This window comes from Parasteatoda tepidariorum, chromosome 5, assembly GCF_043381705.1.
Source record: "Parasteatoda tepidariorum isolate YZ-2023 chromosome 5, CAS_Ptep_4.0, whole genome shotgun sequence".
Lineage (NCBI taxonomy): Eukaryota > Metazoa > Arthropoda > Arachnida > Araneae > Theridiidae > Parasteatoda > Parasteatoda tepidariorum.
The window spans coordinates 28,847,667-28,868,433 of NC_092208.1; the positions used below are offsets into that span (position 1 = coordinate 28,847,667).

The following is a 20,767-nucleotide window of genomic DNA, read 5'->3' on the forward strand; positions in this document are numbered from 1 at the left end:
GATAACATAAAATGTCTCCTCCGTTGACTATTACATCTACTCCGTGGACAAGGCAGAATTTAAAATATTTTAAATCTTGTAGAAAATAAAATAGAAAACTTGACCATTATTATAAGGACATATAACGAAAATAAAAAAAAGACATTTATGTAATTTTTATCACTTTTTTAATTACTTTAATTTAAGAAAATATTTTAGTCTATTTATACCTTTTCCGTGAGAATGACCCAAATAGGCGTGGAAAGTAAAGCGTTAACTTCTTTTCAAGGAACCAGTCTTAATTCCGTTGCTCATAATTTGACGACTGAGAAAACAACAAGGTAGCATGTCTAATTTTTTTAACTGCAAAAAACTGAATTATGAATTATTATTATTATTTGCACTTTGGTTTGTTATCAATTACTAAATCCGGAACCACAATGGAATTTTTCAACAAACATTTTGCTAGCAATTATCTAATGTAGGGCTGTTGTTTTTTCAGCGGAATATCAGTTATTATAGGGGATTCGAGTACCAAACCAACTGTATAGTCGTTTTTTAACTGAAGACTCTGACCTGAAGGCTGAAAAAATTACTAGCTGAACTAAATAATAAATTAAGGAAATACTAGCTGATATAATAAAGGAAATATTAGCTGAATAAAGGAAAAACTAGTTGAAGTTCCAAAAAATAGAAAACCAGTGATTGAGTTAATACTTACAGAGGCAGGTTGGTAGTCGTTTTTTAACTGAAGACTCTGACCTGAAGGCTGAAGAAATTACTAACTGAACTAAATAATAAATTAAGGAAATACTAGCTGATATAATAAAGGAAATATTAGCTGAATAAAGGAAAAACTAGCTGAAGTTCCAAAAAATAGAATACCAGTGATTGAGTTAATACCTACAGAGGCAGGTTGGTAGTCGTTTTTTAACTGAAGATTCTGACCTGAAGGCTGAAGAAATTACTAGCTGAACTAAATAATAAATTAAGGAAATACTAGCTGATATAATAAAGGAAATATTAGCTGAATAAAGGAAAAACTAGCCGAAGTTCCAAAAAATAGAATGCCAGTGATTGAGTTAATACCTACAGAGGCAGGTTGGTAGTCGTTTTTTAACTGAAGACTCTGACCTGAAGGCTGAAGAAATTACTAGCTGAACTAAATAATAAATTAAGGAAATACTAGCTGATATAATAAAGGAAATATTAGCTGAATATAGGAAAAACTAGCTGAAGTTCCAAAAAATAGAAAACCAGTGATTGAGTTAATACCTACAAAGGCAGGTTGGGTCTCGAGTATTTGAATAGGGTGACCATGGATTTCACTTAACGGATATACGTCTGAAGAAATTTATGTTCCCTTTCAATGAGTTTTTTAAACTAAATGTTACCCATAATTGTTGTATTTTTAAAATTTTTTCTTTAATGGCTCTATATTGTAGATGCCAATAAATGTTAATCATTATTTTTTACAGTTTAAGACTTAATTCAGGCATACAACAGGGATTAGATGGGTTATAGCGGGCGTTTGAGTGAAATTATTTTATCTCTATTGAAATTTAATGAGTACTTTGGTGGTGTAATGCATATGCTAAGTCACCTTCCCCAAAAAAATACTATTTCATGCAACAGATATCATTAGTACTAGAAAAACTTAGTGGGTAAATTGAAAATGGTTTGTTTTCTGAAAATTAGAAGATGGTGGTGTAGATGAACTAATTGAAGATGATGATGAAAAGAGGATCATGAAAATGACAATTGGTGAAAACACCAGATCATAATCATAATTAAACCTTTATTCAGTAGTAGTTGTAGTGCTCGAGATAAAAAAAAAAAGAAAAATTTATCTAAATGACTTTGTAAGTGAAATTATAAATTTTGTATAATAATTTCAATAAGGAAAGGTCATGGGAGATAAATCCCCTTTGCCCTGGCTAGCCTAAAGTCACATTAAAAGTGATATTTATTCAGCCCTTTGTAGTACAGGTGTATTATAGGCACGTTATCGAAAAAGGACACTGCCAAAAGAAAAGTCAATTCAGCCAATTAGGCTTCAGCTTAATCACCAAAAAGAACGTGAGAAATTAACATAACCCTGTGACTTTTGAGATTAGTGAAAAAAATAAGCTTAAGGATTAAAGAGTTAAATATAAATTTTGATGCTTGATTTAGTCGAGACAGTGAATTAATGAGTTATACATTTGTATGCAATTACAATGTAAGCCTTTATTGATTGTTAAGAAGATAATAAAAATTTATATTTACTTTTTTACGAAATGTAATAGTAATAAAAATATATTTTGTTATCTAAATAAAATTGAATTAAAGATGATTAAGAAATAAATTTATCAAATTAAAGAAATTTTAATAGATAGGAAATACGTAATGCCTATAATGGAATCTCAGTGGGATATAGACCCTAGGTTTCTTTTTGTAAATTTAGAGTTATTACTTTTAAGAAATATTGCAACATCAGGAAGCTGTTAACGAAACTTTTGGTTATCTTTGTGCCAAAATAACACATCAGGATTCGAGTATTTTCTGCATACATTTCCAACTTCGCTTAAGCAACGTGCTTATTCTCATCCTAGGAATTCTACTTTGTTATGACTTCTTTTATCCTAGTTGCTATTATAGTCTTGGGCCTTCCATTTTTTTTTCTCGACAGGTCTTCATATGCTTCCATTATTTACAGGACCAATTTTCTTTTTACGTTGCCAAATATTTTATGTTCACTATGTCTTTATTAATATTAATGTTTGTTAAAATGTATTTCATAGATAAAATATAAATCAAATTAGTATTATTCTCTAAACAATTATTTTACATTGCAGACTTCCATTTCTTTTTTTCCTTTTTCTGTCAAACTTAATTCATGCCTTCGTTAAAAAAAGAATTCTGTTTGAAAATCATTTCATTTATTAACATAGAGGAAATAAAATAGTATGTCATGCACATGCAAATTTTGTTTTCGCTGTGTACAAATAACGTACAAAGTTTTCTATACTCAGTCTGTTTTTCAGCATTTGAACAAATTCTTTTAAAATTTATTTTTGTGCATCTTCCACTAATCTCTTCATATCTTAATAATAACTGTATTTGAAGAAATATTTCAAATTCCTTATAACAGAATAAAAACAGCATTATTTTTAAAACTTTATAAAGTAAGCCATTCGAATAATATTACGTTCTGAAATTATTTTCTTTCTTTTTTTTGTAGTGATATAATTTAATGAAAAGTGTTTCGCTGGCAGGGAAGTTTCTTTCTCTTTGAACAATATGTTACTCTATTTGTAAGTAGTTTCACGTCATCTGAAATTCATGAAGATACTTGAAACAGATGTTCCATCCGAATAGTTCTCTGACTTTCTTTTCAGATTTTACGACAAAAGGTATGTTAAAGACAATTCTTGATAAAACTTCTCCCTGCCTTTATTTTGTCTTATCTTCAAAATAATGGAAAACACACGGAAACGTATTTGTTACATTCCTTACACTAACCAATAAAAAATAAATTTGAGCAATTCCTCATAAATTCATTTGTTTTCTTTTTTTGTATCAGCTTAACAAGTTTATCTAGGAATGCGAGAGTTCACAAAATTTTTTAAATAGAAGAATAAAAGACTAATAAAATTTATCATTTGATTTACTAGATGGCTCCAATCCCTGCTCGCTGCTACTCGCTAATCCCAAAGCTGCACTGAGGAAAAATATGGTCTGAGCTACCAGAAAATGGCAAAAATTGACTTGTGACATGGCTCTCTCTCTCTCTTTATCTAGTTATATATCGTGTTATGGCTCTCGTTTCCTGTATTGTACTTTTCTACCAAAGAGCTCGGTAATTTTTACCGAAACTCTTTGTTAAAGGTTTTAGTAAAATCATAAATAAATATTGTTTTATAATATTTGTTAAAATTTAGTAAATATGATTCAAGTTTCGTAATTTTGTCATGATACCTCAGAGCATGGCGTAAGAGTCCTTTATTTGTTTCAATTTACTTTTTAGTTTTGTATTCTTACTAAATGCAGTAATAAGAAATATAATTTTGAAAACCAGAACTTCCGGAAAACCGTTACGTATATTAAAAGAAACCGCTACCATATAACTGGTGTAAATGTCGCATGTTTGGTTTTATTAATCAGAATTATTGTTTTTTCAGAAATGTCATAACAATACAGTACGATAATTTTACCAGAATTTTTCACCTTGTGCTTACGCAGTACTCAGATTGCTTTGAGCTATTAAAGGGGTTTTATAATTAATGGAACAAAAAATCATGCACATTTCTTAAAGTTATAAGTAATTTTTTGATAAATTAAACTTAACGTGAAAATTTAGTTATTGAAGTTTTTTTTTTTTGTATATTATGCCAAATATGCGTTTCTTTAGCGACATGGCATCAGTATTTCAGCTCCTGTCTCTCTCCTGTTGTTACTCGTACATTCTTTATGAATGATTCAAGTATTTCAATCATTCGCTACTTCCGTTCAGTCTCGAGGAAATTCGTAGAATCATCAACCTCAAGATTCGTCTTGAAATTCTCACAGAAAGCTTCAAAAAATAATTTATTGAAAGTTTTAACGTCTGAGACATCTAAATTGACGGTACTAAACATTTCTCTCTAATTATTTTCCTCAACTTTTGTTTTTAAGCGAAGACAGGAAGAATGATTCAACTGGTTCTGTTACATAATTTTGTGTGAGGGAAACAACGGTTTTTCTGAACTGGTATTTGCTTAGGCGTGGTTCAAAACTGTGATAAGTATTCATGATTTTGCTATTAGCATGGTTAACACTTTACTTCTACGTCACAGAATGAAAAGATGGCTTATGCTCATTGAGTTTAGACCTTGCACGGCAAGCTGTCTTTGTGATACTTTAACTAAGTCTCTCGCGAATTCGACTACTTTTGTTTGGGCTACTGTTTGACCTGGAAGGTTTCGAAATAGGTTTCGAGAGGTTTGGTTTAGTTTAAAACTTTAAAAGCATAAATATATCGTTCATGGGCTACAATAGCGGCACAACTCAAAAAATCACGCTTTGAGATAAGTGGATTTAAAGTTTTCATTGCTAAGGAAAATGCATAAGAAATGCTTTAGTTTGCTTAAACGAAGATTACCTTCAAGTTGAATTATGAGTTGGTGAGTATTGCTGCTGAAAAGAATGTGTATTCTCCTATTTACACCTGTTATTAGTCCATAGCGCGTGTTTTTTGAGTTGTGCCGCTATTGCGGCCCATGAGAGACATGATCATGAGATTTTTATACGAAGTTTCGCTATCAATGAAACGGAGTAATAAAGTTTTTCCAACTGTAATATCGGAATTAATGGCATACATGAGAGTTCCTTTTCTGAAAAAAAAATTTTATTGACAAAAAAATTATTCTCATTTTAAAATTTTGCTCTAATGTATTAAAATTCAAATTTAGAAGGAAAAAAATAATATAATAGCTAAATATATATTGTTCATAAAAAAGCATACTCTGAATCAAAAAACCCTTGCATCAAGTATCAAAAACTGCTAACAGAAAGAGAAATGAAATTAAACATATTTATCTTAAAAAATATGAATGTAACAAAATGAACTGTTTGAACTGGATTAAAATAAGAAATAAAATAAAATATAAATTGGATTTTAAAAATAAATATATTAGAAATCCAAATTCACTCGGGAAAAAATTGGTAACATAATGACCAAATGCATAAATGCTGTCTGTATATAAATAAAATGAAAAATTCGGGATTCGATGCTTGTAAGCGTCTCAATCTTATAACTCCTGAACCGGTAATTGTAGCGTCCTGACTGCGGGAGAAATAGGGACCTTTTCTCCCGATTCCAAAACAGTCTCTAAAATTTCAAATATATGGTTCGGGAGTGATGTTTGAAAAACGCAATTCTAATTAATCAAATATTTTCTACGATAATATCATTGACGTCTGCTAGCTTATTAGCTCTCATTAATAAAAAAAAGGAATTTATTGAAGGCTATTAAATATGTCATTCGTTATGTCAGATATACTGGATTGAAAGTATAGATGGACTATGTCTACGAATTAGTATTCCTGTCTATCTGAATCCACGCTTGTATTTTGTTTGCTAAATCATGTTTCTATGAAACTAAAAAAATTTAAATCAACTGGAATTGAAATGAAACAAGTAAGATAAAAAAAATTTAAATCAATTCCTACGTAGGTCAACATAGAAAAATTTTATTTTACTTACTTTTTACGAAATATTTAAAAAAATTTCTCCCATATAAAACTAAAGTTAATTAATTAAATTTAATTAATGAATTAATATTTGAAAAAACTTTATTAATATCAAATATCATCCACTAAAAGTGCAAAATATGTATTTGAACATGAGTGGATGAATAAAAAGTATTTTATTAGCGGCTGAAAATTTGAACAAGATGTAGGAAGAATATGAACTTATAGTAGAAATTGAAGCAAGAATGTGCTAAAAAGAAAAATTTATGGAGAAATAATACTAACTTGTTTAAGAAAAACATAAAAAAATCGCCATTCTATAGTTGATGTCGTCAATTATGCTTAATTAGTTTCAACAATCGATTTTAATGGATATAAAAATTAACGTATCTTATAAAAAGCAAAATTAATGGAGAAAAGAACCGTATTAATTTAGGCATGGAAACCCCAAATAATCGCTATACTATCAATTGCACCAATGTCGCTTAAAAAATAAGGGTAATAGATATGGATTAGAATAAAAAAAATTAGCTATAATCCGGAAAGCAAAATTAACGGGAAAAGGTACCAGTTTGTTTAAGAGAAGCGAGAAAAATCACCATTCTGTTTTTTATGCCAATGTTGCTTAATTAATTTCGGTAATAGATACTAATTTAAACAAAAACATAAACTAGGAATAAAAAGCAAAATTAATGGAGCAAAGGTACTTATCCGTTAAGGAGGAACAAGTAAAACATCTCCATTCCATTACTGAAATCAATTTTGCTTAATTAATTTTGGTAATAGATGCAAAATGAAGAAAAATAAACAATAAACTAAAAAGAAAAATTGATGGAAAAATTGTACTAATTTCTATAGGAGAACAGTCAAAAATCGCAATTGTATTTTTAACGCCAGTAATACTCTATTAAAATGTGTTTATAGGTACTGCTAGTATTATGGTGATTGGTCCAGTTCGAACAGTTAAGAAATATACTAGTACAGGAACCAAGTACTATATTACTGTGTTTGGTACCTACTTAAAATGCACCAATGATGTGCATTTTTAATATACATACTGTTAAGAGGTCTTTCAGGGCCCCTTCGAAATGGACAAGAGCAGGAAAAAAGTTCTGATTGTGGTTAATTTTGACTATTGTGAGTTCGCCTCCAGCAAAAGCATCATTTGAATATAGAATCCCAAATGATATTGAATGCAGTTTATATTTAGTTTGAAGAGATAAACTATTAAAAAAGTGTTTTGATTAATCTAATCACGGAAAGCCCCCGGGAAAGGCAAAAAAATGAAATTCCTTTAGCTTTATTTATTGTTTTGGTATTTGTCTTTCTGTTTAGTGCATCATTTTGTTGCATAATGCAGTTATTATTTTTTGATTATGATCCTTTTATTATCACCCAGTACGAAAAACGGGTATTCAGCTAGTTTAATACTTAAAATATACTAAACTGAATGCCATCCGCTAAATATTTGAATTTATTTGCAAAAAGAGTAATTAAATTCAATAAAAATACATGGTATAAAAAAAATATAAACTAAGTAACAAAAGTAATAATTAAAATTAGATTAATATGAAAAGGAAGTAAAATATTTGTTTTAATTATTAATTTAATCCAATATTCTAATACATATATTAAAACAAATGATTAGATAATGAAACACAATTTTATTTTAGTTTAAAAAATGTACAGTACAATAGTTATTTATCATATTCTTGTTTCAGTATTAAGTGAAAAATTGTGGAAAATTTAAGTAAGCTTTTTATTTTTGCGTGTAGAACAAAAAAGATTAATAAGGCATTAGAATTTAGAAAAATAACAATATTAATAGATAATTTCCGATGTTCCAACTGGATATCGAGTTAGTTTGTTCTGAACTTGCCAGAATGGAATCTGCAATTGTTTCTCGTCTGAATTTAATTCCGGAGAGAAACAAGATCTCGTTATATACCTTACTAACATTCACGGAATTATGACGTCATAGGGTCATCATTCGATTGCGGAATTTGTTTGCATATAGCTAGTAATAGAACCCTTGGGCTAGTTTTCTTTCATAAGCAGTTAGTGTGCTGAAGCTATTTCATAATGTGACGATGCACTATTTTTTTCAAAGAAAATTGTCTTTGAGTAATGATAAACGATGATATTTTGGCGTATTACATAACACAGTACTCTACTTACGTCATAGGTTGTGTCTTTTGTTTTAAGAACCCCTTTAAGGGTGATTACGCAACGAAAAGATTTTTTTTCTACTGCCAGATAAGACTTTAATTTCAGATTTACTTCTGCTTCGCTAAATAAATCAATTATATAAATCAATTATATAAATTGCGTTATGCTATTTTTACATCACCAGCAATCCATTGGGTGCTTATCTTACTATTGAAGTCGAGTAGATGAAATATATAATTGAAAAACTTTAATAAATTTTATCTCAGAAAAGAACATTAGTGAAATGATTTTATTTTTAAAACAGTTTGATTCTTTTTAACCCTGACGTATATTTTCGATTTAAAAAAAGAAAGGGAATGGGTTGTTAGGTGAAAGACAAGTTAAATAATTAGTTAAAATTTTTGATAGTTTTTTTTTAAAAATTAGTTAATTTTAAACTGTTGGCGATTTTTTTTAATAGAGAAACTCTTACGCTTGGCATGACGCATGGAGTTAGGTTAATCAAATATTATGATTAATCAAATATTAAAGTTATGAAGGGATAGATAAATTATAATAAATATCACATGTAAAGAAGGGGGTGATAATTCAATGCAACTAAAATATAAAGCTAATTAGGAACTAATCATTGAAAATCATTGCTTTAAGAGCTAATCCTTGAAATTTTCCAAATATGTGTGGGCGGCGATCTTTTGTTATGACGGTTAAACCAGAAACTCTTCTCAAATGCTAAATTATGGTAAGAAATAGTTTAATATAAATCAATCATGTGTCTGAAAAGACGAAAAGGTTTTGTTTTGTATTCATAGTAAGGAGCGCAAAAATCCAAATCACACTGATATTATTATGCTCTATTTTAAATGTTAGGGATTTGAATAGGGGAAATCTTACAAGAAATCCCTATCTCGTGTCTTGCAAAGAATAATATAACAGTTATAATCATATATGGCAGTACTTTTACTTTCGTTACTTGTACCGCCGGTACAAGTAAAAAGTACGTACTTTTACTTGTACTTCGTTACTTTTTAAATTTAGTACTTTTACTTGTACTTTCGTTACATTTTTTGGGAAAAAGTACAAGTATTTGTAACGGAAATGTCGAATGAAATTGTTACTTTTTTCTAAAACTCGGTAAGCTTTAAAAAAAAAAATACATAAAAAAATATAAAAAAATTTGCTGTCAAAATGCAATTACAGTCGGGCCTCTATTTAACGAAGTCGCTAAATCCCGATAATAAGTTCGTTATATGGAAAATTCGTTGAATAGAAAATCACCTTTTAAAATACTTAAGCAACACAAAACAGGTTTTAAATTCATAAACACTAGACATAATTATTAAAATAGCAATTGATGTACTTTTATCTTGTAAACTACTATCTATTTATTTTATAAATTTTAACCATAAAAGAAATCTGCAATGAAAGCAAGAATAGAGCAAAACATTATCCAGTGTTACACTATCATGCTATATACATTTTCAACTAAGAAAAGGCTAAATTTATGAATAAAATTATATGTAGTTGCATTTATTATAAAAGTAATTTTAAACGTACATTACCACATGCGTTCTTAAGTTTAATTGCTATTCTTATAAAATCCGTTAATTTGAACTGAGATTTTCGTTTGAAATGCAAACAAAAAAGGACAGGTAATTTACTGCTTTTTCTAAGATAATTTTTAGCGAAAACAGTAATACATTTCATAGAGCAGTGGCTTCGAAAATTAATTCAGGGTCATTTCCCCCATAAAATGCGTTAACAAGTTTGAAATGTTCGGAAATATTTTGGAAAATAGGGAAAGTGGAAAGTTCGTTAAATAGAAAATTCACTTCCTTATTTGGAGGTTATTTTACGAAGAAATTTCCAAAATGTTCTCGGTTCCTCGAAAAAATTCGTAAAATAGGGAAATTCGTAAAATGGAAGTTCGTTAAATAGAAGTCCAACTGTATTTTGAAAAATGAATAAAAATATTAATTAGGAAGTTATTTTCATTCATTTTCGAGTTTTATTCATTTATATTTAATACATTTTAAATAAAAAATGTTGGATTTTGTTATTACGTTTTTCCACTAATAATACATTTTTGTCTTAATACATTTTTTACTAAATACATTTTTACCTAGTACATTTTTTNTAAAGCTAAGCAAATGCAAAGTAAATTCAAACACAAAGTGAAAGAGAAACATGAGAATAAGTTTGAAAAGGAATTTTTAGATTTTTGTCTTCAAAAATGATTCACAAAGAAGTGGCAAAGTATATAATTATTTTTTTAAAAAAAAGGAATAAACACAAAAAAATAGAAAAATAAAAATAAGTATAAATGATTTGTTTACTTTAGCAGATAAGTATGAATGAAAGGAACTATAGCCCTAATTAATTCTTAAAAATTTAGAATGAGTAATTTGGCTATATAATTACAGATTTTGATTAAAAAGAGAAACATGAGAATAAGTTTGAAAAGGAATTTTTAGATTTTTGTCTACAAAAATAATTCACGACGAAGCGACGAAGTATACAAAAAATATTTTTCTGTAAAAAAAAAAGGAATAAACACAAAAATAGAAAAATGAAAATAAACATGAATGTTTGTTCACTTTAGCAGATAAGTATGAATGAAGGAAACTATTCTCCTAATTAATTCTTAAAAACTTAAAATTAGTTTTTTGGCTATATAATTACAGATTTTGATTAAAAAGAAAAATATGAGAATAAGCTTGAAAAGGAAGTTTTAGATTTTTGTCTTCAAAAGTGATTCACAAAGAAGTGGCAAAGTATACAAAATATGCTTTTTTTTGTAAAAAAAGGAATAAACACAAAAATAGAAAAATGAAAATAAACATGAATGATTTGTTTACTTTAGCAGATAAGTATTAATAAAAGGAAATTTTGTAATAATTAATTCTTAAAAACTTAAAATGTTTTATTTGGCTGCATAATTACAGATTTTGATTAAAAAGAAGTATACGTTTTCTTGCATAACACAAACCTTATCAAAACCAAGTTTAATATCTTTACTTTATTCTGAAAAAAAACTATTTCAATAAACAAGCTTCTAAATAAGCAAAAGTATCATTTAAAACAGTCACTTAAAGCTCAAATATCTACTTTTCTAAATGGTAACAAGCACAAATGTGTGTAAATGTCTACCCGACGTGGGAGAAAATTTAATAAATTTTGCAGAAAATGCTGGCATGAATGAATAGTTAATCTTTATATTATCACTTGCTGAGGAGTTTAGAACGAAAAAAAAAGTCTTAACTAGAGTTCTATAAATTGGTTCCATAAGTGAAGCATGAAATTAATTAAAATAATTATTAAAAATATTTTTTAAACATGCATCCAGTGTCTTAAATATTTGAGTATTAAATGCGAATGCATAAAGAAACTATTCTTAGTCATGGTAAAACCAGTTACTTTCTCATACGATCTGTGGCAGCTGCGAGACTTTTGCTATAAATTTTTTTTCTCTGAATTTATACATTTTTGTAATAAACAATTTTAGTATAACTTTAAGGTAATCCTTATATAAATCCTCTCCACCCTTACAAATCTACATGCAGAATCCCCATTGTTCTAACCAGTGCAGCTTTTTTTGGCTTTACATGATCCTTTATGGCATGTGCAGCTTTTCCTTTCACAGCTTCAACGAACTGAAATCTTCTTTTTAATACAGGCAAAATTTTGCAGTATACATAAAAATCGCATGGTGCAAGATCAAAAAAATAAGATTAATGGTCTAACACTGGGGTGTTCTACGTGGCTAGAAACGACTTGAGAGGCACTGTAAAATGAGATGGCGCGTTGGTTAGATAGAATAGCACTAGCGCTAGTTTCTGGTTAGCACTAATTTATGCTAAAAATGTTACGTAAAATTTGCTTTACGCATTCTTTGTCAATTTCTATAGTTTCATAAACGCTTAAGCGTTGATCTGATCTCGATATTTTCACCCGTTTACGGTATAGAAAAGTAACATGGATGTGAGTTATCGTAAGGTCTTCTCTGACATTTAAACGCTTAAGTTAAATGCGCACAAGATAAACATTTATTACCATACACTTTTTGTAATTAAAGATAAGTTTCAATGACGGAGTTTCCAATTCTCATACGAAATTTCACGACGATTCGTTCCCAATTTATCCGGAAAAACTAAACAACGGCTTTTGTACAAACAAAAGCCACTGCCAGACCAAATTGTTTATAGAAACGGAAGACCCATATTCAAAAAAAGAGAGCTTCATGCTATACAGCTATCGGTTAACCGTGCTTCGTGCATGCATAATTCTTTCGTGAAAATTTAAACTTTAATATTTCGGCAATATTTTACTAAAAAATATTAAATTATAAAATATATTATTCTAACTAATAATAAAATGTATCCTACCTGTTAGTCTCCTGATTATGAGAAGTAAAATAAGTATGAAACATGGAGGAGATGATTTTGAGGACATTCTTTCCACTTGTTGAATCAAAATAATAGTTCAATTACAGTCTAAATCTGTGCGCTTTTAATTGTCATTTGTAAAGGTGATAATAATATCTATATGTAGAGAAAAACTGTAGATTCTTCAAAAGAAACTTCGTTTTTGGTGTAAATAAGTCACAAAAAAATAATGTTGCGATAGTTTAATTGGTCTGTAACTGGCTGAAAACTAAAGCGTTTTTGTCATTTGAACAATATAATGTGCAGTTTTCACTGTCGTAAGTTTGTTCAATGATATATCTTCATAAATTACCAAATTATTCATATTCACTTGAATTCTTCTTTGATTTTCCAGATACCTATAAAGAAAAAATGTATTTTTTTATTTAAACACTCAACAATAAAATATTGTTTAAGATTTGTTTGATACAAAACAATACATTTGAAATCAGATTGTTATATTAGAATAAAATATATTGTTACTTTTACATTTTATTGTACAAAAATAGCTTTAAACCAAGATTTATATAAAGGAAATATATATTTTCTTAACGTTTATTAAATCGTTCATGATTTATGGGAATATTTTGGAGAAAAGCTTTTATAAATTGTTATCGTGAGTATTTTTCGATATGAGACAAGGCAACCTTTAGATATGATGGTCTTTTATCTACAGAGATCTCATTATTTCAGTATAACAGCAAATGTTCTTTAAAATGTACATACGTTATCGCACATTTTTATCAATCTCGTATGCATTTGCAAAAATAGAGATGCAGATAATATTTTACGCGGATTGTTGCAAACTCCAGGGAGAATAAATTGTACAATTTCTTAGTTAAGTCTCACAGTGTTACCAAGTATTTAAACTATAACATGAGGCTCATCCTCTGGATACAGTAGATACCTTACGAGGTACATGACGATAATTACAGACTATAATAATAGTGTGAGATTTTTTTTTTTCGTAACGCTTTTCATTCTTTCATTCTTTAAAAATAATAATAAAGTGTTGCTAAATTGAATTACATTCTAATTGAATTACTTCAGTCAACAGTATTACAACATATCTAAATGAAAATAATTTATGCTTAAATTCAATGTCATTTTGTTTTTTTAACTAGTTATTATTTATTATTTGAGCTGATGTTTTTTTTAGATGTTTAGTTTTTCATGCTTATGCAATGTAAACGAATACCGGATCAAATCAAGATAAAAATTATACTGGCACTTTGAGATCAGCATCCGTAAAATTCATTTTACCATAAAATTTCATGCCAAAATTTCTACGATAATATTAATTTAATTGCTGTGATTTGGTTATTTACAGTAAATAATGCTGCAAATATTTCAATACTTGGATTGGAAAAAATAGATTTTACGGTAAAAAGGAATGACACCCTTAGTACCGGTACTTTTTACCGTAATTTGATCATGAATTGTTTACTGTGTGGGTTGGTAATTCAGTATTACTTCAGTATATACTGTTCTTGGTATTACAGTTTTGAATTCTCTGTTGGAGAAATTTCATCGGTTCTACACGCATTAGTGTTTTATAAAATAAGATAGATAGTTTTTGATTATAATGTTCTAGAAAGTATAAAATTGAAATGTATATGTTACCGGCAAAGTATGAAACACGGGCATTATATACAATGCTTAGACATTCTATATAATGCCGGATGTTTTTAGGTAAAGTATAAAATATGAGAAGTATTACATACTTTCCCTAGGCATTGTAAATAATGCCTATGCATTCTGAAGAATGACAAATGCTATTTAAGCAAAGTATGAAATAAACGTCCTGATGAGGTTATTATGTAAATGATGTGCATGTTACTGTGAATGACTGAAATCAGTGGTTATTGACTTTCACCTGTGAATGTTGGCAATCAGATGGTGGGTTTGGTGAATGTCCGAAATATTTATTACATCCGATTTGATATTAATTTATTCGTGGATATAATTACATTTATTCGATATTTTAATACTTACTGACGATAGATTAGAAAAAAACATCAGTGTTTGGAGTATCGGGCTAATATATACTGGGCAATGGCACTTGATCTTAAAAAAAATATCAGTTTAGGATATACCGGGCACATGTATAACGGGCAGTGGCACTGGATCTTAAAAAAACATAAGTATAGGGCATAGCGGGCAAATGTATACCGGGCAGTGGTATACATTTAATGGTTCTAGGCATTCTATATAATGCCGGATTTCAAACTTTGCCGGTAACATATACATCATATAATAACCCAAACTGATGACTCATTTTAAGGTATATAATATTTTTTTTTCCATGATTCCTGTAATAAATTGTAAATTCTTTATTTTTTATTGGTAAAATTTTTATGTATTTTTAAAAGTTGAGGTAGATAAGCTTAAATATAATGCTTAAAATTCAACGGATATCAATTATATAATTACTAAGCTACGACACAACGCGTAAAAATATGCTTACATTACAAATAGTTTGATTATAATGTATTTGGAAAAGTAAAATCGAAATTTGGACTGTATTAAGTCCTCTTGTGGTAATCCAAAACTTTAACATAAATAATAAACTTTTTCCATAGTTCATAAAAAAAAACTTTTCCTGCATAAATTTTTCTTTAATAAATTAATCTTAAGACACAGATAGTTAGTAACTAACATTTAATATTGTTACCTTATTTAAAATTCGAATTCTAAGTGTCCGTGCCAAAGAACATTTAAATCGAACATTGTATACTCATAAATACGGCAATCCTAAAGCATGATTGCTGATTCGAAATTCAAATATTACGATCAATGCTTCGGATAATAATCGTAATCTGTTTAACTGTACTCTACTGTGCAGAAGGATAATGGCTGTGTTGATGGTAAAGTCTCAGTTTCCCATTATCGAAGACAGCGAAGTTTGGGAATTCGGTTGAGCAGAAATTCAACATGCAGCGACATGTGCCCCACATCACTGGACTCAATAAATAATTCTATATTAGCATAGATGCCATATCTACTAGTTTAGTTAGATTTAATACAGTCATTAATGGTGGTTAATCTGCATCAGTAATCAAGTAATGAGAACAAATATACATTTAGGCTATGCTCGATGTAGTAGCCTGTTTTAACAGAATTTATTGATAACTGTATAAACCTCTTACAGATAATTTGCATCCATAAATTGTCAAAACTTTTATAAAGAGATAACACATTCGGTCGTTTTCAGAAGAACTTTTTTTTTTAAGTAATTTGCTGATTTTAAATTTTTTACTTGTATTTTATTTAAGTTTAATAATTTTATTTCTATAAAGACAAAATATGTATAATTTATTTATACACTGATTTTCATAAACTGACGAAAAATCATAAATGACGAAAGCTTTAAAAACTTTCATAAACATTTTACTGAAACTTAGACCCATTTTAGTGCTCATACTGATTTATAAAATAACAACAAAGGTAATTATCAGACAATTAGATACTTACAACAAATCGCACTAGTTTTGCGTAATTACGCAGTTGTGTACGGCTATTTTATATTTCAGTGTCATGGCCTGGATCATGCCAAATTAATTTTCGGATCAATGACATCACGCGTGTGTCGTAACGTAGATTGGCTGATACACGCGTGACGTCACCGGAAATTATCCAATATTGATGCTATAGAAAGTAGCATATGTATGAAATAAACGAATCAGATGACACCGTTTGGAATTGCAAAAATTCCCCTGTAATCATAGCAAGGGTCTAAGAAGGACGATTAAGAGCAACCGGACATCTTTCTGAAGCAATCTAAACTTGTTCGATAGTATTCAAGTCCTGCCTTCGAGGTAGCCACTTCATGCACTGAATTATTTTTGTTGAAAATGATCGAACATGGTCTTATTCCGTGTGTGGTGTAGCATCATCGTCCTGTAGAACGAAGGCAATATTTATTACTCCCACATGAGGGCTTACAAAAACATCACGGATATCTTCTCTATAGGCGCGAGCATTCAGATTAGTAATCATGGTTTTTTTAAGTATACTAGTTGTAAACGGTTTCAAAACCGTAAAGGTAAAACCTGTTCTTTATCTTAAACTTTACAGTTAATTGGATGGGTAGACTGCTATCGGTCATTTTACCGCAAAATTTAGGATAAAAAATCTAACACTGTAGAGCCTGATAAACCGTGAGTTTTCATTGATTCGAAAAACAGAAGAAAATAACTTAAAGTCTATTATTCCATTTTATATTTGTCGAATATTGTTTTTAAAAGTAATATTGGAGATGATGTCGGGGGAAATTAAGTCCCAGAGACAAATGTGGACTGACCTATTGACTGATTTTAAAATTAATTAGTTAGGAGTTATAGGCTAAGGAACCAGTTGTGGCTAAATCACACCTACATCTAAGTTTATAAACACCAATTTAAATGTACTTCAAAAACTAGGTTAATGAATAGAAATTTTAGTCCTTGATATGAGTTAAAATGGGTTTTGCAGTAAACCAATTTTAAAAACTATTACTGGAGAATATCTGGAACATCTCTTCAATATATAATCAAGTTATGCTTAAAACCGTTTAAACTATGAATATCTTTCCCAAAATGTTGTTTTGCATTGTCATGGACTTCTAAACCACTATGTTCCAAGCGTAGATATGTACTGGAACGCAGATGAAGAGATCTTGACCACTGTCAGCCAAAAGTCTCTTTGTCAAATTCCTATGTTTCAAAAATGGAACTTCGTTAAAAGCGCGATATATATATATATATTGCTAATGTTTTCATTTTAATGTCTTTAGATGTTCTTTAGTAATGAATTTATCTGGTTCTCTCTTTCTTAATACGACATTTAAACTGTTAAATTTAGAAAACTGGATCTTTAACTTTAATAAATTTATCCCCTAATCGAAAGAATAAAAAAACATTATTATCAAACTTGAATAGAAAGACAAGTCTGAGATAATCTACTCTCTCATAATGATATTTTTTCCTAGATATTTCAAAATAGAAAGGAAAATGCATCGTAAAATCATGAAATATTTATTAAGGTCACTTTTTTTACAAGTATAAAAAATTCTATATATATTTTGAAGAAAATTTATTTGAAATTTTGATTAAAACCTTTCTATCTACGTTAATAAAAAAATATTTTTCTCCAATTCCGACTTTTATATTATTCCGCTTAAACAAATAGAAAAAATAAAACTTTTATTAAAAATTTATTTATTTCTAACAGTATGAATAAATAAATATCAGTTTATTATTCAATCCATAAATAAATCTAAAGCATAAATTTTTTTAAAGGAACGCTGAATAAAAAAAAAACACTACTTTTAAAAATATTTATTAATATTTTTACTGGAAACTTTAAAATGAAAATCTAAATAATTAACATTATTCTTCAGCACTTGGAAAAAAAAATCTTTTTAGTTAAGCATATTTATATATCCAGTTTAATAAAAATCAGAATTATTCAAATGTGATGAGATTCACGAAACGTTACAAAGGCTAAAAAGTAAAAAAAATATATTCATCAAATTTATTTAGTTATTGTTGATTTTATGGTTCATTTAATATTTACTGCTAGTGATGTGAAGATGTTTACAATCAGGCCAAGATTTCTTTCGAAAATATTTGCTTAGCAAAGAAGTTAGTTCATAAAATGAAATAATGCATATTTTTATAATTACTTTAAGAAATGCTTTAAAAAATGTAAAATAAAGCATTAAATTTACCTAAAATTATAATATTAGAGTTTATTAAGATAAATATTTTACTATAGCCGATAAAATTTTTGTGTATAGTATAATATTATAAAAATTTTCAATTAAAGTTATCACATCATCTATATTATTTTCAATATTATTTATTATATTTAGCTCAAGCGAAATTAATTTGCGTATAATATTAATGTTTGAAAAATAGCAGTGCATGATGTTTAAGCATTAAAGTTCATAAAAAGTTTGTTTCTTATAATGTATATAAATTTTGACTATAAAACAATAGAAAACAGAAAATTCATAAAAATATTTTTCCTTACTTTATGATATGCTCACTGTTAGAAATTTCTTTTAGTTTTTCTTATCCATTTTTGTTGTTTTTTAAATAATTTTTTAAAGAAATTTCTGCTTGAGAATACTAGATATGTATTTCACTGATGGTTATAAAATTTATTGCAGCTGCTAAAAGGAGGGATAAAATAAATAATATTTTATAATGAAATAACAATAAAAAATAAAATGTATCACATTTAAGAACAATTTTAGCTCAAAATTTACTCGATTTTTATATTTTGATAATCGAACAAACGTGTTGTTAATGAAAAGAGGTGAAAACTCTTAGACTAAATGATAATTAAAATTATTTAAAGGTGGATTTATATCAGATAAACTGAGTTGAGCATTTGATTATAAATTTCGTGCAATAATCTGTTGTTGATAACGCTTTAAATGCAAAAAATTAAAAATTTATTATCTGAATGTTAAAAAAAATATATATTCCACAACACATTTGTGAAATTAACAAATGCTAAAATAAGAAAGATAATGATCATAAAGAAGGAGTAGAAGTTAGGTCATTGAAATAGTTGCAACATTAGAGATATTTTGTAAAGCATGGATTTTCCCTACTCCAATGCCAAGGGTTTTTGAGCTTAAAGAGCGATTACTAAAAATTTTCTGACAAATCGCAGTATCACTAAGGGTTCGAGAACAAGGTTAGCTCAAAGGTTAACATAAAACAAACCTTATGCAATATATATCTTTTATATTTTCTAATTCAACGCATATGCATAACGTTAGCATAAGGTTAGCTCAATGGTATATGCATAAGGTTAACTCAATGGTTAACATAAAACAAACAGGGAGAATAGAAGTTAGGTTACTGAACTTATTTCACAATGAACATAGAATTAATAGCTCATCAATAATCAGTGAAATTAACATATGCTAAAGAAGGAAGGAGAATTAATAAAGAAAAAAAAGTAGATGTCGGTTTATTAAATCAGTTGCAACATTAACAGTTCAACAATAATTAATGAAGTTAATATATGTTTAAATGACAAAGAGAGATGTTAAAAAAAAGCAAAAGTTAGGTTATTAAATTATTGTAATGCAACAAAGGTTAGCTATAATCAACAATAGTATCATAAACAATTTAACATTACTTACGAAAATAAAATGAACTAAAATAAACTTTAGGAAGGTCATTGAGAAATAATCATCATTTGGCCATCGAAAAAGTTACGATTGATTGCGAATGCGGTTAGTTATAATTTTACAACAATGAATCAATACTTTTTATGAAAGTATTAAAAACAGCGTTATTTTTTTCATCGTGGTAATCTGAACGAATGCGTAACGATTAAAAATAAAGAGGTAATAATGTTTTAAAAGAAATTTCCTTTATTAGAATGCTAAACTCTTGCTAAACAAAGTAAAAATCAAGCTATTTCTTCTTTGTAATAAGACATTTTTGAAGAATTTAATTAAAAATGCATTAAATTTAAAAGTTTTCGCTTGATGGCTAGTTGCATATTTCAAACAATAAACAGATGCCACATTTCGACTTTTGTCATAAAGTTAGAATTACTGTTTTGAAGACTACAAAGACTGCTTGCACGCCAGCTACACATAAAAGTTTGGTTTCATATATGTATGTAAGCAGGAAATTTAAGAGAAATTTTTTAAGCTACAGAGCAAAAAAGCGCTGTGTATGAATATGTTTTGAAGCTGGATGGTAAAGTTAAAAAGAACATGAACAAAATTTTAACGAAATTAAATTATTTTTCATTTTTAATTTCAAGTTTATCTAAAATTGTATGCACTTTTAATAAGTGTTTCTTTAATATCAGACTTGAAGTTTTACTTACTCATAAATTCTCCTCGGTATTTTTTTCGTAAGGAGAAAAAGAGTGATGCAAATATTACAAAATACGGAAAAACAAATTCTGATGAAATTACGGTACTATATCAAAAAGGCATTTCTGGTTATTTATATATATATATATAT

At 28.2% G+C, this 20,767-nt stretch overlaps 1 protein-coding gene across 3 annotated transcripts in view; it reads right to left on the reverse strand.

The window, feature by feature from the left end:
* The window catches only part of LOC107444296 (neural cell adhesion molecule 2), a 765,139-nt gene that overhangs the window by 458,391 nt on the left and 285,981 nt on the right, over positions 1 to 20,767 (reverse strand). For all 3 annotated transcript variants that reach the window (XM_071181216.1, XM_071181215.1, XM_071181217.1), the window contains one exon: positions 12,744 to 13,141. In XM_071181216.1, coding sequence (XP_071037317.1) covers positions 12,744 to 12,810 — 67 coding nt within the window. In that variant the 5' untranslated portion in view covers positions 12,811 to 13,141. The remainder of the gene's footprint in view (positions 1 to 12,743; positions 13,142 to 20,767) is intronic.